Source organism: Bufo gargarizans, chromosome 2 (assembly GCF_014858855.1).
Source record: "Bufo gargarizans isolate SCDJY-AF-19 chromosome 2, ASM1485885v1, whole genome shotgun sequence".
Lineage (NCBI taxonomy): Eukaryota > Metazoa > Chordata > Amphibia > Anura > Bufonidae > Bufo > Bufo gargarizans.
The window spans coordinates 173,783,879-173,811,485 of record NC_058081.1 but is presented as its reverse complement, the minus strand read 5'-3'; the positions used below and the strand labels follow the sequence as shown (position 1 = coordinate 173,811,485).

The 27,607-nt window shown below is 43.7% G+C and overlaps 1 protein-coding gene across 1 annotated transcript in view; it reads right to left on the bottom strand.

Moving 5' to 3' along the window:
• Nucleotides 1-27,607, bottom strand: part of LOC122929662 (neuronal acetylcholine receptor subunit alpha-7) — a 401,783-nt gene that overhangs the window by 89,073 nt on the left and 285,103 nt on the right. The window contains exon 4 of the mRNA XM_044283296.1: nt 22,776-22,885. Coding sequence (XP_044139231.1) covers nt 22,776-22,885 — 110 coding nt within the window. The remainder of the gene's footprint in view (nt 1-22,775; nt 22,886-27,607) is intronic.

Sequence of the window (27,607 nt, the reverse complement as noted above, 5' to 3'; positions counted from 1 at the left end):
CAGCTCAGATCGGTTCGGCCCTGGGATTTTTTGAGCTGTTCTTGACTGCGGCGCTCTTAGACATAGTCGTGGCCGAAACAAACAGGTATGCCACACAATTTATAACCGCCAACCCGGGAAGCTATTATGCCCAGCCTTTCCGGTGGAAACCAGTCCAAGTTTCCGAAATTAAAACTTTTCTGGGCCTTCTCCTCAACATGGGTCTAACTAAAAAGCATGAATTGCGGTCATATTGGTCCATGAACCCAATTCATCACATGCCCATGTTCTCTGCTGCTATGTCCAGGGCACGTTTTGAGGCCATCCTGCGTTTCCTGCACTTTAGCGACAACACCACCTCCCGTCCCAGAGGCCACCCAGCTTTTGACCGGTTCCACAAAATTCGGCCCCTCATAGACCATTTCAACCTGAAATTTGCAGATTTGTATACCCCTGAGCAAAACATCTGCGTAGACGAGTCCCTAATACATTTTACCGGGCGCCTTGGCTTCAAACAATACATCCCAAGCAAGCGCGCCCGGTATGGGGTCAAATTGTATAAGCTCTGTGAAAGGGCCACAGGCTATACCCACAAATTTCAGATCTATGAGCGAAAAGATCAGACCCTGGAGCCGGTCGGTTGCCCTGACTACCTGGGGAGCAGTGGGAAGACAGTCTGGGACTTGGTGTCACCCTTATTCGGCAAGGGGTACCATCTTTATGTGGACAATTTCTACACAAGTGTGGCCCTCTTTAGGCATTTGTTTCTAGAACAGATTGGCGCCTGTGGCACCGCGCAAACTAGTCGCGCGGGCTTCCCCCAACGGCTCGTTACCACCCGTCTTGCAAGGGGGCAGAGGGCTGCATTGTGTAACGAAGAACTGCTCGCGGTGAAATGGAGAGACAAGCGTGACGTTTACATGCTCTCCTCCATTCACGCAGACACGACAATACAAATTGAGCGAGCAACCCGTGTCATTGAAAAGCCCCTCTCAGTCCACGACTATAACCTTTACATGGGAGGGGTGGACTTCAATGACCAGATGTTGTCTCCGTATTTATTTTCCCGCAGAACCAGACGCTGGTATAAGAAGGTGTCTGTATATTTAATTCAATTGGCTCTGTATAATAGTTTTGTTCTCTACAGTAAGGCTGGGAGAACAGGATCCTTCCTCAAATTTCAGGAAGAGATCATCGAGAACCACCTGTGCCCAGGAGGTTCCGTGGCCCCATCCACCAGTGTAGTTAGCCGTCTACACGAGCGACATTTCCCCAATGTCGTTCCTGGTACCTCAACCCAACCGTCACCCCGAAAAAGATGTTGTGTCTGTAGCAGGAGTGGAATAAGGCGTGACACCCGCTATTTCTGTCCTGACCACCCTGCCCTATGCTTTGGAGAGTGTTTCCGGAAGTACCACACACAGGTACACCTAGCTTAGGGATCACATCTCACCAGGACAGGCACACAGGGCTATTAAGGCCCATTCACTCACAGCTGCTGCAAACGTCTCCTTTCACCTGGGACAAAGTGCATAACGCACTTCGCCACATCTTTGGGCGATTTGCGCTTTGCACATTGACCCATGGGGAAGGAGAGGTTTGTTCTATAAAGGTAAAAAAAAAAAAAACACCAGTAAGCAAAAAGGTTAATGTTTAGTTCAAAAAGTTAAAGTTTATATGTTCTGTTCCAAAGTTAATAAAATTATTGCGTTGCGGCCTGGTTTTTTATTTTTTTTTATTTTTTTATTTTCCAGGTGGACCAACCGATCGACTAGCTGCAGCACTGATGTGCATTCTGACAGAAGCATTGCGCTGCTGTCAGATTACACACAAGTCGGTGTATGCGGCGCTGCAAGACGAGATTTCTACTCTGCAGTAAAAGATACGTTTGCCAAGGCATACGAGCTGAGGAGGAGGCGGCGTTCCTATGCTTTGGCAAACACTTTGTATATAAAAAAATAAGTTAAATCCCAGCAATGATTTATTTATTCACATTGATTGATGTGAATGGAGAAATCTGGTTTGCCAGGGCATACGAGCTAAGTGGGTATGGATGTTGGGCGGAGCTCCTATGTCCTGGCAGACGCCTTTCCCCTCCTTTTTTTTTTTTTGGGCAGAGATTTTTTCATCCACATTGATCGATGCGAATGAAGAAATCTGTGCCGTTCATTTTTTTCTTTCAGCCCAGAACGGAAAAAAAAAATCTCATTACCTGTATGCTCAATATAAGGAGAATAGCAGAAACTCCTAATGCTGCCAATACATGTAATGATTGCTGAGACCCTCAAATGCCAGGGCAGTACAAACACCCCACAACTGACCCCATTTTGGAAAGAAGACCCCCCAAGGTATTTGCTGAGGGGCATATTGAGTCCATGAAAGATTTAAAATGTTGTCCTAAGTTAGCGGAAAGTGAGACTTTGTGAGAAAAAAAAAAATCAATTTCCGCTAACTTATGCCCAAAAAAAAAAATTTCTATGAACTCGCCAGGCCCCTCATTGAATACCTTGGGGTGTCTTCTTTCCAAAGTGGGGTCACATGTGGGGTATTTATACTGCCCTGGCTTTTTAGGGGCCCTAAAGCGTGAGAAGAAGTCTGGGATCCAAATGTCTAAAAATGCCCTCCTAAAAGGAATTTGGCCCGCTTTGCGCATCTAGGCAGCAAAAAAGTGTCACACATGTGGTATCGCCGTACTCAGGAGAAGCTGGGGAATGTGTTTTGGGGTGTCATTTTACATATACCCATGCTGGGTGAGATAAATATCTTGGTCAAATGCCAACTTTGTATTAAAAAAATGGGAAAAGTTGTCTTTTGCCAAGATATTTCTCTCACCCAGCATGGGTATATGTAAAACACATTCCCCAACTTCTCCTGAGTACGGCGATACCAGATGTGTGACACTTTATTGCAGCCTAGGTGGGCAAAGGGGCACACATTCCAAAGAGCACCTTTCGGATTTCGCAGGCCATTTTTTACACATTTTGATTGCAAAGTACAGTGATACCTCGGTTCACGAACGCTTCTGTTCACGAACAACTCGGTTCACGAACAGAAAAGTTCATAAAAATATGCTCCGGTTCACGAACTCCGCCTCGGTTCACGAACAGGAGCCGCGGCCATTTTAATGCTATTTCCAGGCTGTCACATGGTCGTGACTTCCTGTAGGAAGACCGTGGAGAGAAGAAGAGACACAGATAGAAGTACTGTGAGTACTCTGCAAACATTTTAAGTGATTTTTTTTATTTTTGGTGTGCTTTTTAGCACATACAGTACTGTACTTACTGTATTGTACAGTTCCCCCTGAAGTCATTATGGAGGGGGACTCTCCCTCCAAACAATAACTGCCTCCCACCTGCCTTCCTCCATGCCGGAAGTCATCTCAAGCAAGGTTAGTGTCCTCTCTTTATACATTACTATACTGTACTAATGTGCATTGTAATTTGTTTCATATTTTTGTGCTTCAAAAACCCCCCAAAAAAGGTCAGCACGGATTAACTGGATTTACATTGAACCCTATGGGAAAATGTGCCTCGGTTCACGACCAATTCGGTTCGCAACCAGAGTCAGTTCACTAATTAAGTTCGTGAACCGAGGTATCACTGTACTTCTCACACATATGGGCCCCTAAATTGCCAGGGCAGTATAACTACGCCACAAGTGACCCCATTTTGGAAAGAAGACACCCCAAGGTATTCCGTGAGGGGCATGGCGAGTTCCTAGAATTTTTTATTTTTTGTCGCAAGTTAGTGGAATATGAGACTTTGTAAGAAAAAAAAAATCATCATTTTCTGCTAACTTGTGACAAAAAATATAAAATTCTAGGAATTGTCACCAGCAATGAAATACCACCAAATGAAAGCTCTATTAGTGAGAAGAAAGGGAGGTAAAATTCATTTGGGTGGTAAGTTGCATGACCGAGCAATAAACGGTGAAAGTAGTGTAGTGCAGAAGTGTAAAAAGTGGCCTGGTCATTAAGGGGGTTTCAGCTAGCGGGGTTGAAGTGGTTAAAAAAATATATATTATTTTTTTAACTTAAAACTTAGAATTTTATTCTGTAAAACTTTTATGTCCCAATCTGGGACTTCAACTTTTGGGGGTCTGATCCCCTTTACAATGCATCACAATACTTCTGTATTGTGATGCATTGGCTGTAAGTGTATTACCAGTGTAATACACTTACAGCCTGCTTACCTGTGAGATCTTACCTGTGAGGGCTGGATCTCACAGGCTCTCCCGGAAGGCAGCCACAATACCTAAGGAAGGCATCAGGCTGCCTTCCCTGCCATAAGGTCCACGTCCACCGGATGGCCACCCCGCACATGTCTAAAGTCTGCACGTGCCGCGGTCAGCGTTGACCTCGGCCGTGCAGGGGTTAATGCGCCAGCATCGGTGATTTCACCGATCCTGGTGCATACAGCAGGGGTCCAGCTTTCAGTGACTGCTGGACCCTTGTATGGCACTGGACATTAAGTCACGTCCGTTTGCGCCATACATCTACGGCGCTGGGCAGTAAGGGGTTAAATAAATGGCACACAATAAGTGCATAATATATTAATAGCATGTTTTTCGCAATGTTGAGTCACATAAAAATCCTAGTAATTTGCTGCTAAGTGCTTAATGTATTAATTAAGCATCCCATAATGGATTTCCCATGTCATGGCTTTAATTTAAGCAGCACAAACAATTCTAGTGCATAAAGCTTGCTGGGTTGTTTCTACCCTGGGAACTGTTTGTGAATATGCTAATTATTAATAGGCCATTATGCATTTATCTTTACCAATATCCAATCCCCTCCTTCCCAATTAACATAAATATATAATTATAGCAATAATGGTCTCTCTCTCTCTCTCAATATATATATTCATACCCCTTTTTCACATTATATTTTTTCATGCTACACACACAAACTTAAATGTATTTTATTGTAATTTTATGTGACAGACCAATACAAAGTAGCAAGTACGTGTGAAGTAAAAAGAAAATGATACATGGTTTTCAAAATTGTTAATAAATAAAAAGCTGAAAAGTGTGGCATGCATTTTTATTCAGTCCCCTGTGCCCTGATATCCCTAAATAAAATCCAGTGTAACTAACCGCCTTCGAAAGTCACTTAACACACCAGACAAGTCTGGGATAAAAGTGTGGGGAAGTATAAAGTAGGGTTAGGTTATATAAAAAGTATCCCAAGCTCTGAACATCTCACAGAGCACTGTTCAATCTATCATCCAAAAATTAAAGGAGTATACCACAACTGCAAACCTACCAAGACATGGCCGCCTACCTAAACTGACAGCCCAGTAAAGGAAAGCACTAATTAGAGATGCAGCCAAGAGGCCCATTGTCACTATGGAGCAGCTGCAGAGATCCAAAGCTCAAGCGGGAGAATCTGCCCACAGGACAACTATTAGTCATGTACTCCACAAAACTTGCCTTTGTGGAAGAGTGGCAAGAAGAAATCCTTTTCGAAAGCAAGCCATAAGAAGTCCCATTTGCAGTTTGCCACAAGCCTTGTAGGGGACACAGCAAAAATGTAGAGGAAGGTGCTTTTGTCAGTTGAGACCATACATGAACTTTTGAACTTTTTGGCCTACAGTAAATGCAAAACACTATGTGCGGCAGTAAACTAACACTGCACATCACCCTAAACACACCATTTCCACTGTGAAACGAGGTGGAAGCATCATGCTGTGGAGCTGCTTTTCCAGGGAAGCTGGTTTATAGAAAGATGGATGGAGCTAAATAAAGGCAATCTTAGAGGAAAACCTGGTAGAGTCGGCAAAAGACTTGAGACTAGGGCAGAGGTTCACCTTCTAGCCCTACAACGACCATAGACATACAGCCAGAGCTATAATGGAATGGTTTAGATCAAAACATATTCATGTGTTAGAATGGCCTATTCAAAGTCTAGACCTAAATCCTATTGAGAATCTATGGCAAGACTTGAAAGTTGCTGTTCACAGAAGCTCTTCATGCAATTTGACTGAGCTTGAGCTATTTTGCAACGAAGAATGGACAAACATTTCAGTCTCTAAATGAGCAAAGCTGGTAGAGACATACCCCAAAAGACTTTTAGCTGTAATTGCAGCAAAAGGTGGTCCTACAAAATATTGACTAAGGCTAGTTTCACCCTAGTGGCAAGGAACTCCGGCAGGCTGTTCCGGCGGGTGAACAGCCTGTCGGATCCGTGCTGGCGCTAGTGCATGCGTGCCCCCGGACTACCGCCCCAAAACTATTGACTATAATTATAGTCAATGGGGCCGGAGCGGTAGTCCAGGGGCACACGTACACTAACGGCAGCACGGATCCGACAGGCTGTGCACCCAAAGGAATAGCCTGCTGGAGTTTCTTGCCACTAGAGTGAAAGAAGCCTAAGGGGGGCTAAATACAAATGCACACCACACATTCCAGATTTTTATTTATTAACCATTTTGAAAACAATGCACTTTGCACTTTAGACATACTTGCTACTTAGTGTTGGTTTATCATATAAAATCCCAATAAAATACATTTAAATTCATGGGTGTATTGTGAAAAAAAGGTGGAAAAGTTCAAGGGGTATGAATACTCAAGGCATTTAAAAGCACTGCATACACACACACACACACACACACACACAATTCATAAATATTTGCTCTGTAGTAAAGTAGAAACCAACCATATAGGATATACAGTGCCTTGCAAAAGTATTCATCCACCCACCTCCTTGACTTTTTTCATGTTTTGTTACATTACAGCCTTAAGTTCAATGTTTTGTTAATCTGAATTTTATGTGATGGATCAGAACACATTATAAGTTGGTGAAGTGAAATGAGAAAAATATATATAAAAAACTATTGTTTAGAAATAGAAAACAGAAAATTGGCATGTGCGTATTTAATCACCCCCTTTGTTAGGAAGCCCATAAAAAGCTCTGGTGCAACCAATGACCTTCAGAAGTCACATAATTAGTGAAATGATGTCCACCTGTGTGCAATCTAAGTGTCACATGATCTGTCATTACATATACACACCATTTTTGAAAGGCCCCAGAGGCTGCAACATCTAAGCGAGAGGCATCACTAACCAAACACTGCCATTAAGACCAAGGAACTCTCCAAACAAGTCAGGGACAATGTTGTTGAGACGTACAAGTCAGGGTTAGGTTATAAAAAAATATCCATCCTTGATGATCCCCAGGAGCACCAACAAATCTATCATTACCAAATGGAAAGAACATGGCACAACGGCAAACCTGCCAAGGGACAGCTGCCCACCAAAACTCACACACCGGGCAAGGAGGGCATCAATCAGAGAGGCAGCACAGAGACCTAAGGTAACCCTGGAGGAGCTGCAGAGTTCCACAGCAGAGACTGGAGTATCTGTACATAGGACGACAATAAGCCGTATGCTCCACAGAGTTGGGCTTTACGGCGGAGTGGCCAGAAGAAAGCTATTTCAGCAAAAAACAAAAAGGCATGTTGTGAGTTTGTGAAAAGGCATGTGGGTGCTTCCCAAAATGTGTGGAGGAAGGTGCTCTGGTCTGATGAGACTAAAATTGAACTTTTCAGCCATCAAAGAAAACGCTATGTCTGGAGCAAACCCAGCACATCACATTACCCAAAGAACACCATCCCCACTGTGAAATATGGTGGTGGCAGCATCATGCTGTGGGGATTTTTTTCAGCAGCCGGGACTGGGAAACTGGTCAAGGTTGAGGGAAAGATGGATGGTGCTAAATACCGGGATGTTCTTGAGCAAAACCTGTCCCACTCTGTATGTAATTTGAGGCTAGGACAGAGGTTCACTTTCCAGCAGGACAATGACCCCAAACACACTGCTAAAGTAACACTTGAGTGGTTTAAGGAGAAAGATGTAAATGTGTTGGAATGGTCTAGTCAAAGCCCAGATCTCAATCCAATAGAAAATCTGTGGTCAAACTTAAAGATTGCTGTTCACAAGCACATACCCCAGTGGTAAAATGTGGCAAGCTCATAGAGACTTCTCTAAAGCGACTTGGAGCTGTGATTGCCGCAAAAGGTGGCTCCACAAAGTATTGACTTTAGGGGGGTGAATAGTTATGCACATTGAATTTTTCTGTTATTTTGTCCTATTTGTTGTTTGCTTACTAATGAAAAACAAACATCTTCAAAGTTGTGGGCATGTTCTGTAAATTAAATGATGCAAATCCTCAAATAATCCATGTTAATTCCAGGTTGTGAGGCACCAAAACACGAAAAAAGTCAAGGGGGATGAATACTTTTGCAAGACACTGTATCCATCTATGTGGCATCCAATGAGGCATGTTATAATATGCCACAGGAACAAAAGCGTTGCAATGAGGCATGTGCTTCTGTTTCATGTCACAAGGTGTGGGAGCTTTCCTATTCTGCATTGGATTGTGGAAACATTGTTTTATGCTTCTGCGCTATTATTGCAAGTGCACCAACCAACAAGAATTAACTGAGATACGTGGCTCTCCTGAGGTGTATATCTCCATATTTATGGGTATGTAGATATGCTATATTTTTGTGGACTTTGAGGGATGTGCTTATTAGCATTTTCATATCTGTGGTTGCAGTTATACATACAGAAATTAGTGAGGTACTGTACTCCTTTTTTCTACCTCCTTTTGTACATTGCATACTCCAAACCCCACCTCCACATGTCTCATTTGTGTTAACATGCCCCCTACGATGTAGCTATTTTTCATCTGTTGTCTCATGTCTGGTTTATGTGTCATTTAATCAATAAAGGAATTATTTTTGATGATATACCGTTTAATCTCAGTTTATTCTTGTTGGTTGGTGTATTCATGTACACTGAGTGGGTTTTTACTTACTCTTTCCGGGTTTATTCAACATAGTATATTTAATTACTGTTTATGTGTATGTCTATGTTCTGTGTAACCTACTTGTAATTATTAGATGGTGCTTTTACAAAACTGTCCTCTTAAAAATTTAACAATACATCACCCTATGACATGTCAAGCAAAAAAAAAAAAATATATGATCTTGGATCTTCTGGTAATATAATGCTAAATGGTGACATAATGCTGGTACTCTCCTTGAGCTATGTTATACTTGCTACCAGTTTATATGCACTGTGTTGATAGATTCTAACTAGGACCTGCCAGATCTGTAATTTAAAATGTTTACTTTGAAACATATTTTTTACTTACTCTTTAGTAGAGTTGAGCGAACACCTGGATGTTCGGGTTCGAGAAGTTCGGCCGAACTTCCCGGAAATGTTCGGGTTCGGGATCCGAACCCGATCCGAACTTCGTCCCGAACCCGAACCCCATTGAAGTCAATGGGGACCCGAACTTTTCGGCACTAAAACGGCTGTAAAACAGCCCAGGAAAGGGCTAGAGGGCTGCAAAAGGCAGCAACATGTAGGTAAATCCCCTGCAAACAAATGTGGATAGGGAAATGATTAAAAATTAAAATTTAATAAATAAAAATTTACCAAAATCAATTGGAGAGAGGTCCCATAGCAGAGAATCTGGCTTCCCGTCACCCACCACTGGAACAGTCCATTCTCAGATATTTAGGCCCTGGCACCCAGGCAGAGGAGAGAGGTCCCGTAACAGACAATCTGGCTTCATGTCAGCAGAGAATTAGTCTGCATGTCATAGCAGAGAATGAGGCTTCACGTCAGCCACCACTGCAACAGTTCATTGGCATATATTTAGGCCCAGCACCCAGGCAGAGGAGAGAGGTCCCGTAACAGACAATCTGGCTTCATGTCAGCAGAGAATTAGTCTGCATGTCATAGCAGAGAAAAAGGCTTCACGTCAGCCACCACTGCAACAGTCCATTGGCATATATTTAGGCCCAGCACCCAGGCAGAGGAGAGAGGTCCCGTAACAGACAATCTGTCTTCATGTCAGCAGAGAATTAGTCTGCATGTCATAGCAGAGAATGAGGCTTCACGTCAGCCACCACTGCAACAGTCCATTGGCATATATTTAGGCCCAGCACCCAGGCAGAGGAGAGAGGTCCCGTAACAGACAATCTGGCTTCATGTCAGCAGAGAATCAGTCTGCATGTCATAGCAGAGAATCAGGCTTCACGTCACCCACCACTGCAACAGTCCATTGTCATAAATTTAGGCCCAGCACCCAGGCAGAGGAGAGAGGTCCCGTAACAGACAATCTGGCTTCATGTCAGCAGAGAATTAGTCTGCATGTCATAGCAGAGAATCAGGCTTCACGTCACCCAGCACTGTAAGAGTCCATTTTCATAAATTTAGGCCCAGCACCCAGGCAGAGGAGAGAGGTCCCTTAACAGACAATCTGGCTTCATGTCAGCAGAGAATCAGTCTTCATATCATAGCAGAGAATCAGGCTTCACGTCACCCACCACTGTAAGAGTCCATTTTCATAAATTTAGGCCCAGCACCCAGGCAGAGGAGAGAGGTCCCGTAACAGACAATCTGGCTTCATGTCAGCAGAGAATCAGTCTTCATGTCATAGCAGAGAATCAGGCTTCACGTCACCCACCACTGCAACAGTCCATTTTCATAAATTTAGGCCCAGCACCCAGGCAGAGGAGAGAGGTCCCGTAACAGACAATCTGGCTTCATGTCAGCAGAGAATCAGTCTGCATGTCATAGCAGAGAATCAGGCTTCACGTCACCCAGCACTGTAAGAGTCCATTTTCATAAATTTAGGCCCAGCACCCAGGCAGAGGAGAGAGGTCCCTTAACAGACAATCTGGCTTCATGTCAGCAGAGAATCAGTCTTCATATCATAGCAGAGAATCAGGCTTCACGTCACCCACCACTGTAAGAGTCCATTTTCATAAATTTAGGCCCAGCACCCAGGCAGAGGAGAGAGGTCCCGTAACAGACAATCTGGCTTCATGTCAGCAGAGAATCAGTCTTCATGTCATAGCAGAGAATCAGGCTTCACGTCACCCACCACTGCAACAGTCCATTTTCATAAATTTAGGCCCAGCACCCAGGCAGAGGAGAGAGGTCCCGTAACAGACAATCTGGCTTCATGTCAGCAGAGAATTAGTCTGCATGTCACAGCAGAGAATGAGGCTTCACGTCAGCCACCACTGCAACAGTCCATTGGCATATATTTAGGCCCAGCACCCAGGCAGAGGAGAGAGGTCCCGTAACAGACAATCTGGCTTCATGTCAGCAGAGAATTAGTCTGCATGTCATAGCAGAGAATCAGGCTTCACGTCACCCAACATTGGAACAGTCCATTGGCATATATTTAGGCCCCGGCACCCAGACAGAGGAGAGGTTCATTCAACTTTGGGTAGCCTCGCAATATAATGGTAAAATGAAAATAAAAATAGGATTGAATGAGGAAGTGACCTGGAGTCCAATAATATATGGTTAAGGGGAGGTAGTTAATGTCTAATCTGGACAAGGGACGGACAGGTCCTGTGGGATCCATGCCTGGTTCATTTTTATGAATGTCAGCTTGTCCACATTGGCTGTAGACAGGCGGCTGCGTTTGTCTGTAATGACGCCCCCTGCCGTGCTGAATACACGTTCAGACAAAACGCTGGCCGCCGGGCAGGCCAGCACCTCCAAGGCATAAAAGGCTAGCTCTGGCCACGTGGACAATTTAGAGACCCAGAAGTTGAATGGGGCCGAACCATCAGTCAGTACGTGGAGGGGTGTGCACACGTACTGTTCCACCATGTTAGTGAAATGTTGCCTCCTGCTAACACGTTGCGTATCAGGTGGTGGTGCAGTTAGCTGTGGCGTGTTGACAAAAGTTTTCCACATCTCTGCCATGCTAACCCTGCCCTCAGAGGAGCTGGCCGTGACACAGCTGCCTTGGCGACCTCTTGCTCCTCCTCTGCCTTGGCCTTGGGCTTCCACTTGTTCCCCTGTGACATTTGGGAATGCTCTCAGTAGCGCGTCTACCAACGTGCGCTTGTACTCGCGCATCTTCCTATCACGCTCCAGTGCAGGAAGTAAGGTGGGCACATTGTCTTTGTAGCGTGGATCCAGCAGGGTGGCAACCCAGTAGTCCGCATTTTGTTCTAAAATGTGGGCAACTCTGCTGTCGTTGCGCAGGCACTGCAGCATGTAGTCGCTCATGTGTGCCAGGCTGCCCAGGGGTAAGGACAAGCTGCCTCTGTGGGAGGCGTATCGTCATTGTCCGGCCTTTCCCCCCAGCCACGCACCAGTGATGGACCCGAGCTGCGTTGGGTGCCACCCCGCTGTGAGCATGCTTCATCCTCATCCTCCTCCACCTCCTCCTCATCCTCGTCCTCCTCGTCCTCCAGTAGTGGGCCCTAGCTGGCCACATTTGTACCTGGCCTCTGCTGTTGCAAAAAACCTCCCTCTGAGTCACTTTGAAGAGACTGGCCTGAAAGTGCTAAAAATGACCCCTCTTCCTCCTCCTCCTCCTCCTCCTCCTCCTGGGCCACCTCCTCTTCCATCATCGCCCTAAGTGTTTTCTCAAGGAGACATAGAAGTGGTATTGTAACGCTGATAACGGCGTCATCGCCACTGGCCTTGTTGGTGGAGTACTCGAAACAGCGCAACAGGGCACACAGGTCTCGCGTGGAGGCCCAGTCATTGGTGGTGAAGTGGTGCTGTTCTGTAGTGCGACTGACCCGTGCGTGCTGCAGCTGAAACTCCACTATGGCCTGCTGCTGCTCGCACAGTCTGTCCAGCATGTGCAAGGTGGAGTTCCACCTGGTGGGCACGTCGCATATGAGGCGGTGAGCGGGAAGGCCGAAGTTACGCTGTAGCGCAGACAGGCGAGCAGCAGCAGGATGTGAACGCTGGAAGCGCGAACAGACGGCCCGCACTTTATGCAGCAGCTCTGACATGTCGGGGTAGTTGTGAATGAACTTCTGCACCACCAAATTCAGCACATGCGCCAAGCAAGGGATGTGCGTCAAATTGGCTAGTCCCAGAGCTGCAACGAGATTTCACCCATTATCACACACCACCAGGCCGGGCTTGAGGCTCACCGGCAGCAACCACTCGTCGGTCTGTTGTTCTATACCCCGCCACAACTCCTGTGCGGTGTGGGGCCTGTCCCCCAAACATATGAGTTTCAGAATGGCCTGCTGACGTTTTCCCCGGGCTGTGCTGAAGTTGGTGGTGAAGGTGTGTGGCTGACTGGATGAGCAGGTGGAAGAAGAGGAGGAGGAAGCCGAGAAGGTGGAGGTGGCAACAGGAGGCAAAGAATGTTGCCCTGCGATCCTTGGCGGCGGAAGGACGTGCGCTAAACAGCTCTCCGCCTGGGGCCCAGCTGCCACTACATTTACCCAGTGTTCAGTTAGGGAGATATAGCGTCCCTGGCCGTGCTTACTGGTCCACGTATCTGTGGTTAGGTGGACCTTGCTACAGATGGCGTTGCGCAGTGCACACTTGATTTTATCGGATACTTGGTTGTGCAGGGAAGGCACGGCTCTCTTGGAGAAGTAGTGACGGCTGGGAAAAACATACTGTGGGACAGCAAGCGACATGAGCTGTTTGAAGCTGTCTGTGTCCACCAGCCTAAATGACAGCATTTCAGAGGCCAGTAGTTTAGAAATGCTGGCATTCAGGGCCAGGGATCGAGGGTGGCTAGGTGGGAATTTGCGCTTTCTCTCAAATGTTTGTGAGATGGAGAGCTGAACGCTGCCGTGTGACATGGTTGAGACGCTTGGTGACGGAGGTGGTGGTGGTGTTGGTGGTACATCCCCTGTTTGCTGGGGGGCAGGTGCCAACGTTCCTCCAGAGGCAGAGGAAGAGGCCGAGGCGGCAGCAGCAGAAGAGGTAGCAGGGGGAGCCTGAGTGACTTCCTTGGTTTTAAGGTGTTTACTCCACTGCAGTTCATGCTTTGCATGCAGGTGCCTGGTCATGCAGGTTGTGCTCAGGTTCAGAACATTAATGCCTCGCTTCAGGCTCTGATGGCACAGCGTGCAAACCACTCGGGTCTTGTCGTCAGCACATTGTTTGAAGAAGTGCCATGCCAGGGAACTCCTTGAAGCTGCCTTTGGGGTGCTCGGTCCCAGATGGCGGCGGTCAGTAGCAGGCGGAGTTTCTTGGCGGCGGGTGTTCTGCTTTTGCCCACTGCTCCCTCTTTTGCTACGCTGTTGGCTCGGTCTCACCACTGCCTCTTCCTCCGAACTGTGAAAGTCAGTGGCACGACCTTCATTCCATGTGGGGTCTAGGACCTCATCGTCCCCTGCATCGTCTTCCACCCAGTCTTGATCCCTGACCTCCTGTTCAGTCTGCACACTGCAGAAAGACGCAGCAGTTGGCACCTGTGTTTCGTCATCATCAGAGACGTGCTGAGGTGGTATTCCCATGTCCTCATCATCAGGAAACATAAGTGGTTGTGCGTCAGTGCATTCTATGTCTTTCACCGCTGGGGAAGGGCTAGGTGGATGCCCTTGGGAAACCCTGCCAGCGGAGTCTTCAAACAGCATAAGAGACTGCTGCATAACTTGAGGCTGAGACTGTTTCCCTGGTATGCATGGGGGCGATGTGACAGACTGATGGGCTTGGTTTTCAGGCGCCATCTGTGCGCTTTCTGCAGAAGACTGGGTGGGAGATAATGTGAACGTGCTGGATCCACTGTCGGCCACCCAATTGACTAATGCCTGTACCTGCTCAGGCCTTACCATCCTTAGAACGGCATTGGGCCCCACCATATATCGCTGTAAATTCTGGCGGCTACTGGGACCTGAGGTAGTTGGTACACTAGGACGTGTGGATGTGGCAGAACGGCCACGTCCTCTCCCAGCACCAGAGGGTCCACTAACACCACCACGACCATGTCCACGTCCGCGTCACTTACTAGATGTTTTCCTCATTGTTATGGTTCACCACAACAACAAAAATATTATTTGGCCCAATGTATTGTATTCAAATTCAGCGGGATATAAATTTGAGGCCTAGTATTTAGGCGCTGGGTGACCGGTATGGATTTAGTGACAGAATTAGACTTGGAAATGCACAGTAGCGTGTGTGTGAAGTTATTCTGAATGACCCTATGTGCACCTTGAATATTATATACCCTTTTAGGGATAGATTTCAAATAGCTCTTAAAAGCAGGAACCACTAAATTATGAAATTGCTAAATTGGGAATTGTATTTCAACCCAGAACAAAAAATGTGCTTTGACGGACACTAAATAACTTTCCCAGCCACAACAGGACAGCGGTAACGAGAGATTTAGCGGGATATAAATTTGAGGCCTAGTATTTAGGCGCTGGGTGACCGGTATGGATTTACTAACAGAATTAGACTTGGAAATGCACAGTAGCGTGTGTGTGAAGTTATTCTGAATGACCCTATGTGCACCTTGAATATTATATACCCTTTTAGGGATAGATTTCAAATAGCTCTGATATAGCAGAAACCACTAAATTATGAAATTGCTAAATTGGGAATTGTATTTCAACCCAGAACAAAAAATGTGCTTTGACGGACACTAAATAACTTTCCCAGCCACAACAGTACAGCGGTAACGAGAGATTTAGCGGGATATAAATTTGAGGCCTAGTATTTAGGCGCTGGGTGACCGGTATGGATTTAGTGACAGAATTAGACTGGGATATGGCCAAAAAATAACCACACTATTGCTGGTTAAATGCACTTGGTGACGGGCGCAGCTTGCCCCTGATGTAGTATATGGCCAAAAAATGAACAGACTATTGCTGGTTAAATGCACTTGGTGTCACAGCTTGACCAACCACACTACTGAGGGTTAAATGCACTTGGTGACGGGCGCAGCTTGCCCCTGATGTAGTATATGGCCAAAAAATGAACAGACTATTGCTGGTTAAATGCACTTGGTGACGGGCGCAGCTTGCCCCTGATTTAGTATATGGCCAAAAAATGAACAGACTATTGCTGGTTAAATGCACTTGGTGTGATAGCTTGACCAACCACACTACTGAGGGTTAAATGCACTTGGTGACGGGCGCAGCTTGCCCCTGATGTAGTATATGGCCAAAAAATAAACAGACTATTGCTGGTTAAATGCACTTGGTGTGACAGCTTCACCCTGATGTAGGCTTTAGCCAAAAAACAACCACACCATTGAGGGTTAAATGCACTTGGTGACAGGCGCAGCTTGCCCCTGATGTAGTATATGGCCAAAAAATAAACAGACTATTGCTGGTTAAATGCACTTGGTGTGACAGCTTCACCCTGATGTAGGCTTTAGCCAAAAAACAACCACACCATTGAGGGTTAAATGCACTTGGTCGCAGCTTGTGCTGGCGCACCACAAGACACAAAGTGGCCACCGATCACCCCAGAAAAATGTGACTGACAAACGGTCTGGGCAGCCTAAAAACAGTGAGCAATTGAGTATCAGCAGCTCAATGACCCACAGCTGCAGATCGATCAATAATCAAGTCCTTTGGAGGAGTTAATCTGCCTAATCTCGCCCTACTGTCACAACCGCAACCTCTCCCTACGCTAATCAGAGCAGAGTGACGGGCGGCGCTATGTGACTCCAGCTTAAATAGAGGCTGGATCACATGGTGCTCTGGCCATTCACAGCCATGCCAATAGTAGGCATGGCTGTGATGGCCTCTTGGGGAAAGTAGTATGACGCTTGTTGATTGGCTGCTTTGCAGCCTTTCAAAAAGCGCCAAGAAAGCGTCACAAAAGCGCCAAGAAAGCGACGAACACCGAACCCGAACCCGGACTTTTACGAAAATGTCCGGGTTCGGGTCCGTGTCACGGACACCCCAAAATTCGGTACGAACCCGAACTATACAGTTCGAGTTCGCTCATCCCTACTCTTTAGCTCTAAACTTCTTCATAAAATAATGCTGAGTACTTTTCTGATTGTGCGTCTAAATGGTGCAAAAAAGTTACTTAGAAATTCACGAGGTAGGTAAGCAAGTCTTTGGTGCAGTTGTTAAGGGTGCATATTTCTATGTTTTTGTGAGCTGCTCAACAGTCCAGGTAATCGCTTACAAGGGTTGGTGGGGTTGTGACTCATGGCATCACAATGATGAGCTGATTGAAAGGACCATGGTTCTATGGCAGCACCACACATTTTGTAGTGACTGTGTAGTGAATGGATCTGAGCTAAAATAACAGGTACAGTCATTATAAAATGTATTATACTATATCAGGTAAACAATGAAGGAGTGATGCCAGCAAGTCGTGTGGCCCGTCCTCACAGGTCTTCAGGGACAGGACGTGACCCAGCAGAGATATGTCACTTGGGGAAACTTCGCTGTTGATGCCAGTCATTGGCTGCAGTGGTGCATGTGACCATATCCACTTGGAAGCTACCTGATAGGGATCGGTAGATGAGTTTATAGAGGCAGGGGGCCTAGGAGCCTAGGATACAGACAGAGAAAAATGTCTGCAACAATGCCACACTCACAAATACAAAAATATTTCTATGGAATAAATAAATAAAAACTCAAGAAAACTGTGTTTGTAAGGTGTTTTCTAATTTCTTATCGGCCAGTGTGTTTCTTGTGTTTTTGTTTTTTCCTGGAGATTTAAAAAGTCATCCAAAACAACTTGTAAAAAACTCAATGTTTGTTTTTTTTCATGCTAAAATAACGCCACAAAAAAACTATTGGGGTTATTTATCAAACTGGTGTAAAGTAGAACAGGCTTAGTTGCCCATAGCAACTAATCAGATTCCACCTTTTATTGTCAACCAGTTTGATAAATGACCCCATATGTGTGAAGGAATCCCTTAAAAATGAGAAACATTAAGTATCTATAACTCTCAATCTACTTATAAAATTGTCCCTAACAAAGCATAATAAGTAGCATATTTGAGTATTAAAAAGAATTGGGACAAATAACAGTAATAAAAAAAAAACTACTTAAAATTCAGTTGTTTTCTAGTGGTTCTATTGCTTGTCAGTTCTCTTGAGATCCCTGATGAATATTTAACTTTTCACTGCTATAAAAACAGACATACTTACTTTATAAGGTATAATAAAATTTACAAACGAAAAAAAGCTGCAATGTTCTCCTTTGTCAGAAATATACAAATTAGTCTATTAAGGGAAGAACAAATGAATAAATGGTTTTAAAATTAGTCTGTTGCTAACGTTACAGGCATCACAGAGTATTGTGGAGAATGGGGATGTCATTATTATTTTACGTTTTTGACACCAATGGTTTTAATAATGTAACAGGTTGACTGATCAGCAGTGTTTTGTTATGCAAATTAGATGTGTTCCCCATGAAACTATTATTTACATCATTTTAGAATAACTCTTAGGAAAGATAAAAGAGAAGGAACCAGGTATTTATTGAAACAATCCTTTAGGACAAGAAGGCATCATCCTACAGAATAGTAAACAGATATTATCTATGATACATATCAAAACTGAATTAAATGTTATTGGGAAGCTAGAACCTAAAGTACCAGGAAAAATGTATTAGAGTTTAGATATAAATGACTTACTTTACTGTATATATATTAGAGATGAGTGAATTTCCCAAAATTTGCTTCAAGTACGTTTCAGTCAATTCAGCCATCAGATTCAATATGGTCCAAAGAAATTTGACCAGAAATGGAAGTGCCACAATTGCCCAGAAAAGTCATGTATGACATTCTGAGGTCATCTAGGATCGTATCCAACCCATTTGAAGCTCTTTAATGCCAAGACAGCATTAGTAATGACAAAGTGACAGTGTGATATATAGCTATTGGTAAACAGATGATAGCCGGTGGTAACAAACAGCCTGTTTAATAATACACTGCAATATCAGACTTTAAAAAATGTAAAAATAAATAAATAACTTCCAAAAATGATCACTTTTTGGTGGCAGATACCCCTTTTCCCCAGCTGTTCTGTTCCGCAAAATACGAAATGCACACGGACATTATCCATATTTTTTGTGGATCAATTTTTTTGCGGACCGCAAAATACATATGGTCCTGTGTATAAGCCCTTAAAATGATTTTTTTTCTTCTTGCATTGAAGAGTCACTGTAACATCTACAGATGTTGTTTTTTTTTTTTTTCCCCCAAGCTTGGAAAACTTCTTTAAAGCTTTATCCATACCATGTAACCAAAATAGGGAATCAAAATGGAGGAGATGATAATATTAAATAATGCAATATTAAATATAATATTTAGAATATTATTACCGTTAATGATGTTATAATTGTTGTAGTCCTTTTTTTAATTAATTATAATATATTGAAAGGAAAAAAAACTATCAACTAGTCAACCGTTTAAATGATTTCCTGATATTACAGCAAATAGCTTGAGCTAGTTATTAAAATAAGAAACTATGAGGAAACATACAGTGTATATTTAATATATTAATTCTGAATAAAATTCCTTCCATATATCACTGAAGTCAGAGATTATTCTTGGCCGCTATAATTTAAATGTTAAATATCATTGGCAAATTAAACCAGTGTTATGCATTCCAGCCTCCTTTCCTACAGTGCACATGGTGAAAGCAATTACTGTGAGCTTAGTATAGACTCAGGAAGCAATCCAGAGGCAAATATTCTCCTCATTGTGTTCTCATGCAGTGAGCTATGGGACTCTGCAACTTAAGAACTCGGCTCTGCGGGTTTTGAAAGGAATAATTATTTACTAAGTCTGTTTGCTCCGCCATGTATCCTGAGTTTCTGGAAGTTTTCAATTTAGAGCAAGAGTTGATCGTTTGGCTCCAAGAAACCTGGTTTATATTTCATACGCTGAAAAGTAGCCACTTGTGCATATAATAGATTCATCCATATCTCTGTGCAGATCGGAGGAGAAATAACGACTTTGCTGCTAGAGAAGCAAGTCATTGAAAGGTTCAATCATAAAACTATCACTAAACATAGTGAACTCACAGAGCATGATATTATGAAATGTGCTATTTCACAAGGAACATTATGAAGGTGGTCACATACTTTCTAAATGATAAGCTGTATATTTTCATCATGATGCTGCCTTATCTTTTTTGGCATCTAAGTGGAACGTACTGTTCTGTTTCAATACAGAAAGTTATATTAATAAAATAATGGAATTCAAGGACCAAAAATACAATGCTACACACAGTGTGTACATATAGTACACGTGTAACAATACTGTATATTTCAGAAGTCAATGCTAGTTTAAATATTCTTATTTAATGTTATTTTTTTTATGGGGATAACATGGTTTCAGAAGGTCTAAATAAGCAGTTTTATGTTTCACAAATGATGGAGAGGCATACTGTATATTGGATCGTTTTTTTGTGCTTTCCTTTTCTGGGTTTCTTTGACTTTTTTGACTAATGATAGCATACAGGAAGAAAGTAAAGAAAAGACAATTTGTGTACTGTTGAAAAAAATGTTCTCCCTTAGGCCTCTCTCACAGGAGCGATAAGGATTGTGTCAGGAGCTGTTTAGGAAAAAACTGAAGGTTTTGAATGCAAGTTCAATCAGTTTTGTCTGCGATTGCACTATTATTCTGTCCAGATTATGTCTGGATTGCATGCGTTTTTCATGAACGTGAAAAAAAAAAAAGAAGAATAACACTTAATATCTCCTTTCAAGCATCAGCGAAGAACACATTGCATTCGGATGCCTTCCTTTTTTCACACAAGCCATATTCAACTTCTATGGAGCCAGAGCTGCGCTAAAAATGCGCAATATAAAACACACGGTTAATTTTCCTGAATGCAAAGATGATGCTTGAAAAACAATGCTCATGTATTGGAATGAACGGGTCAGGATTTAGTCCAGAAGCTACGTGTTCACTTCACACATCGTATCTGCACGGAAAACCCGCTTGTATGTAAGAGCCCTTAGTCTGGGGCTGAGCAGGGATCTTGGCCGCGACACTTGTTGCACCATGAAAGATTGCTGTGTTACAGTACAACCTTCAAACCAAATAGAGTCGCAGCACAAGGCCAATAAGATATTGGGTTGCATCAAAAGGGGCATAGATGCCCGTGATGAGAACATAGTCCTACCACTTTACAAATCGCTAGTCAGACCACACATGGAGTACTGTGTACAGTTCTGGGCTCCTGTGAACAAGGCAGACATAGCAGAGCTGGATAGGGGTTCAGAGGAAGGCAACTAAAGTAATAATTGGAATGGGGCAACTACAGTACCCTGAAAGATTATCAACATTAGGGTTATTCAATTTAGAAAAAAGACAACTAAGGGGAGATCTAATTACTATGTATAAATATATCAGGGTTCAGTACAGAGATCTCTCCCATCATCTATTTATCCCCAGGACTGTGACAAGGGGACATCCTCTGCGTCTGGAGGTAAGAAGGTTTGTACAAGAGGATTCTTTACGGTAAGAGCAGTGAGACTATGGAACTCTCTGCCTGAGGAGGTGGTGATGGTGAGTACAATAAAGGAATTCAAGAGGGGCCTGGATGTATTTCTGGACTGTAATAATATTACAGGCTATAGCTACTAGAGAGGGGTCGTTGATCCAGGGAGTTATTCTGATTGCCTGATTGGAGTCGGGATAGAATTTATTCCACCTTAAGTGGGGAAAATTGGCTTCTACCTCACAGTTTTTTTTCCTCTTCCTCTGGATCAACTTGCAGGATAACAGGCCGAACTGGATGGACAGATGTCTTTTTTCGGCCTTACAGTATATACTATGTTACTATGTTACTCACAACCAGAGAATCTCAAAAAATCCAACACTGCTGGATTTTTTTTGCAATTCTGCCATTGTGGTAACTTGCGACACACAATGTGGCCCAGTGGCTGCACTCCTACACAGCAATATTTGGTTGTACGGTGTTACAGACAAGATCACCATGTAGACCCAGCCTTAGCCAGATATCGATTTCCACTAATATGGCTGCATGCTATCGAGTTCTATTGTAATAGGTGCCTCTGGTTGTGCTATTAATGAATTGGATGGAGATTACTCGGGAGCAATGGGGTTCTTCAGCTTTATACATAAAAGTCTATATGGTAGCGTTATGATTCTCTGGTTCACTATTATAATGTGCCATTCTATAGTGCCTCCTTATGGTACTGTATTCTTCCCTAGAGTTAGCAACCAAACATGCCATAAACAGTTTTCCCAACCATTCTGTATGAGTCCATGAAAAAATAATAATATTGTGCCTCAGAATGAAATTGGAGACACTAAAGAGAATTATGGAACACAAATTTCTACAGACGAAACATAATTGATCAATATAACACAAGTTGGCAATACAGTTATGTCCATTCCCTGACCAAAATAGGTCATTTTCTGTCCCCTGGGGCTAACCAATGAAGGTTCCCATTAAATGACAGCAAGCAAACTTCTGGAAAACCATGAGTAATTGAGAAAGAAAGTATTTTGGAAAATTTAACCAAATTACCCCTATAAGACTTAATTTTATATATATTTGCTGGCTTACAGTCAGGATGGTAATGTGTACATAAGACTTAAGCTTCCCAAAGCTGATACTAGATGGATGAGAGCCATTGGGGTCATCTTTAAAAAATAGTGCATATAAAAGTGCTGCCTTAGGCAAGAAATCAGATTGAAATTGTCCTTTTAAAAGTGAGGGTTAGTAAATGGAATAAGCATCTTACTGGCAGCCATAGGCAACACTTCAGCTGTTATCTTGGACTAGGTTCTGCACAACATGACCCCAAGACTCTCATGATTCAGCAAAAACCAATAATGTGACTGCCATAGTACACTGTGGTGTGCACTTCAGCTGTACACAACGAATGTCAAACAGAGATTCATTGTAGACCCGGGCACTACCTGATAATAAGCAGGAAAGCTTCAAGCAACTGTAAAATAATATTAATAAGCCGTTTTTTGCTTGTAACGCAAAAACAATAATGACAGTTAATTAAATTACTGCGCCATTATGTATAGCTAATCTCTGATTGTTAATGGGAGCAAAGAGCTTTTGTGCAAGGCAAACACATACCTGTTATATAGAAGGATGTCCGGCTTCCAAATCTGTCCATCTGGAAAGCGAACATTTTTCACTCCGGGATATTCAGACACATTCCATTGTAAATAGTAATCTGTCCAATACTGGAGCATAAAAATAAAATAAAAAAATATATTAGAAGCACTTTAATGCTCCCTCTCCCCAGGTATTTCTATAACACCCAACAAAATGTTCAGCCGTCACTCAAAAATTTTATTTTACTCCAAAGGAATAAAATGATTAAAAGAAAAGGACTTCGATACCTTTAAAACAGCCATTAGAAAGCCAGCTTTACAAGTCAGGGGCCGTGATCCAATGGCAGGAAAAAAGCTTTTAAATGGACAAAACTCCAGTATGCCTGCATGTAAGATTACATACTGCACGGAGCATACAATTGTCAAGCAGCTGATTGTTTAGAAGAGACGTACAATAACTCTGATTGCATTTCTTTTCAAGAAGCAGAGTAGAAGCGGGCTCCTTTGTTGCAAAGTATATTTTTGTGGTCAGCAAGAAACTTCAAATGTTTTCTTGCCTCTTTTAAAAACTATGAAAATTGTGTTTTGTTACTTTGGAGCAAATATGTATTTTTCCGATTGAACAGTGGATGGAAAAGTGGATATGGAAAAATGAACGCCATGAGAAGTGGAATGTAACCTTTAATGCTGCTACATTTTAGGATACAGTTAGCCTTTCTTTATATGTACTTTAATGTATGTGGCATGCAGAGCAGTACTGGTCAACTGGCTGCCAATGAGTTTGCCTAGATCACCAGCATCACTGGTCTCGGTGGAAAAATCAACCTCCATGGCCGACAGGGTTTTCCAGGATTTTTAGACTGATGATCTTATGATCTACAGCATCTGATTGGGAGAGGGAGCGGGGGTCCAACAACCCGCACCCCTGCCAATCAACTGCTCCCAAGCAAGTAACTCTAGTGCAAAAATTACACAGCTCTATCTTTTGTGCAGTGCTGATCCCTTTTGCTTCAGTGGGAGCAGTGATGCAGTAATCAGCTCCGTCCATTGCACTTTAGATAAATCTGTGTATTTCCTGCTCTGAACGGTAGTGGTACAGGGTATCAGATCCCTGCTGATAAGATATTGATGGCTAATTCTTAAAATATGCCCTCTATATGAAAATCCTGGTAAACCCCTTTAAAGTTATTATTCTTGGTGCAAAGTTTCCCCAATCTTTAATTACTTTTTCAATTTCATGGCATGTTCTAGATCATGTAATAGGCAACATGTTAGAGCATGGGGAGCTAAGCAGATGGATATATAGTTTTGTGGGGAAAGGTTCAGTATAACTTGTAGCTTATTGATTGAAATCCCTGCTCTATCTGGGCTAAGGAGTCCAGTGGGCGGTCCTAATCAGGGATTGACAGTTATGTCTGTATGCTTGCTCATACAAGGAGCTACTGCTCATTTAATGAGCATGCCAACTGGACTCCTAAGCACAGAAAGAGTAGGGATTTCATGTTTGTGCCTGAATGGGCCTGAACTTCTTGTGAAGTCTTCTCCTACTTCCTGGTGTCTAAGTGGGCAGACAGACCATGAAAAATATGTATCCTTCTTGTTGACTTGAGAATAGAGGTCATATAATATGCTTATTTCAGCTGCTCTGCTATGTGTTTTTAAGAATAAAATGTAATATAAATTTATGAAGTTTGCCTGATCACTTCTGATTCTACCGTATAGTAGATGCATAAGTGTAGGTCTTGAGGAGTGATCAACAGTGGTTGACATCTGGACAGAGAAAAACAGCTGTGTATTTTATGTACTGTAACTAGTAAGATACCATATTATTCAGCCGGTGTTCACCCATGCAGGAAGTCAAGTGGCTGTTAGGGTACAACCACACGGCACATTCATGTGGCGATCGAGTATCGCAAGGCTGTACAGGATGCATAGGCTCTAATTCAGCTAATGAAGAACACATTGTTTAGTCGGTCTGCATTGTTCATGGCTGCACAGCACCCACCTTCAATATCACATAGCCATTAGCAATAGAGACTGACTAAATAGCACAGTCTTTATTACCTTAATTAAAGCCTGCTGTGGCTCGTATAGCCATAAAGTGCTCGAATGCAGCACAGCGGAATCACGAGCGCCACATGACCACATCACTGGGTCGGCCACTTATGCCAGAAATCTACGAGAGCAAAATCCACATCAAATACACACAGATTTTACCACCTGCATCCATAAAATAAAATCCACGGCAGATGTCCACAACATAAAATCCAAACAGCATTTCTAATTATACGTTAAATAGTTGCAGAATAATTCCGCAGCTTGTGGACGAGATTTTTTGCTGCTTTGCTGATAACCATAAACAGCAGATTTCCATACACCATTTCACTGCAGAAAGTCTACAGCAGTTATGCCATGTGTGGTTGTACCCTAAATGACTAATCACTGAGCAATTGAACGTTTGTAGAGTATTAATAAAATATTAAAATTTATTAGTACACCTTAAAATATTGAACGGGAGTGATATCCTAAAGGAACTAATATTCACAATAGGGACTATCCCTTGTATAGTAATAATGCCAGGAAAAGCATTAGCTCCGACCAGTAATATATCACACCCCTTTTTCTTGTGTGGGGTGCATGGAGTGAATATATCTGCCGGACAAAAGCTTACAAGGTAGATAGACCCCTATCAATTGTGGAGCATCCAACAGGGTTCTGATGTGATGCTGCCACAAATGAATCAGCAGAAACCGAGCACTAAGAGAGGGGGGGAGGGGAAAGGAGGTAGATAGTTAATTGTTAACAGGAGAGACATGGGCCAGGGTGCTGTCTGCAGTGTGATTCAGAGCCTTATTGTATGCTCATCCTGCACAGCTACTCCAAAGTCCCCAGCTACTCCTATTTCTACCCCAACAATAACACCCTCTCACAGATAATTCAGTGCCCGGGACGGCACATCGCCTAGTACCTAGCCCATTATCTGCTCGACGCATTTCTTATAACGTATATCATCAGGAGCCGGGGCTTAGACACACAACATATAGCAGACAAACACACAGAGCTGCCCCTCTCAGTTGTGGAGGCGACAGCTTCGGCGCTAGGATGGCCGTAACGTGGGCGCCGGGAGCAGCTGTTTAAGTCACCTAGGCCACTTCCATCAAGGGCAGAGCTCATCCCTAAGGCGGCCAATCAGGGGGCTGAACGTGCGGTTGCATCACAAACCACCGCCCCTGTGCTGGGCGCCCCACTTCAGGGACGAATCATCCTAGGTGTCAAAACACCAACAATAATAAGATTAATTCATCGGCGATTCTTCTAAAGACAGGATGGCGTCAGACTACAGCAAAATATGCTGGACGCAGAGTTACATAGAGCAAGTAAAGTTATTCTCGTTTGCATTTAATCACGTTACATAGCACTGAGTCCTCTGCTGGATGCGGAGTTACATGGAGCAAGTAAAGTTATTCTCTTTTGCATTTAATCACGTTACATAGCACTGAGTCCTCTGCCTCTGCACCCACAACCAAGATTGGGCTGTCAGAAGCTATATGGCTAAATGGATGAAAAGTGGGGAGGATAAGTATGGATACAGAAGTAAGTAAGCCCTCCACATATTGCTGTTAGTGGCTTAAAAGGGGATCCCATGATGGGACATTCACCAGACAGTTGATTATAGAAGGTACTCTTAGGACCATATCAGATGAAGCAGGCAAAATAAATAAAATCATTAAGCCCCTTCGGACGCACTGTCTGTAATCGAAAGGTCCATTGTGCTTCCTTCTGTAATATTCTTTTGTCATGATCACCACCTCGCACAGATCTCCTTACTATTTCAATTCCCTGGAAATGAATAGAGTCCAGGTCATTATCAAGAATTGAGGCAATGTGACGTGCAATGGGAGTATCCGCACCCTTTCAAATGTCATTTAGATGCTCACCGATCCGTCTCCGAAATTCTCGGATTGTCTTCCCAACACACTGCATCCTGCATTTACAGGTTGCCAAGTAGACGATGCCTCGATAAATGACCTGACTGTGTATTGTTTTTGCGTGACAGTACTGGTAAAGCTGTTCCCAGTCTGAATGGCGTCACAGGCCACACAACCGCTGCAGCGAAAAGTGCCCATTGGTCTAGTCCCTAGCCAAGTAGATGCCACAGGGGATTGGTATAAGCCATGCACCAACCTGACGGGGCCCCTTAAAAAGGGACAATAGCTGAAGCTACGGCACAACTGTTCCAGGGTGGTGGACTTTTTAGCCCATTTAGCCATATAGCCTCTGACACCCCAGTCTTGGTTGTGGGTGCAGAGGACTCAGTGCTATGTAACGTGATTAAATGCAAAAGAGAATAACTTTACTTGCTCTTAGAAGAATCGCCGATGAATTCCTCTTATTATTGTTGGTGTTTTGACACCTAGGATGATTCGTCCCTGAAGTGGGGCACCCAGCACAGGGGCGGTGGTTTGTGATGCAACCGCACGTTCAGCCCCCTGATTGGCCGCCTTAGGGATGAGCTCCGCCCTTGATGGAAGTGGCCTAGGTGACTTAAACAGCTGCTCCCGGCGCCCACGTCACGGCCATCCTAGCGCCAAAGCTGTCGCCTCCACAACTGAGAGGGTCAGCTCTGTGTGTTTGTCTGCTATATATTTTGTGTATCTAAGCCCCGGCTCCTGATGATATAATTTATAAGAAACGCATCGAGCAGATAATGGGCAAACCATAGACAGAGACAAACGTTAGCTGCTAGGTACTAGGCGATGTGCCGTCCCGGGCACTGAATTATCTGTGAGAGGGTGTTATTGTTGGGGTAGAAATAGGAGTAGCTGGGGACTTTGGAGTAGCTGTGCAGGA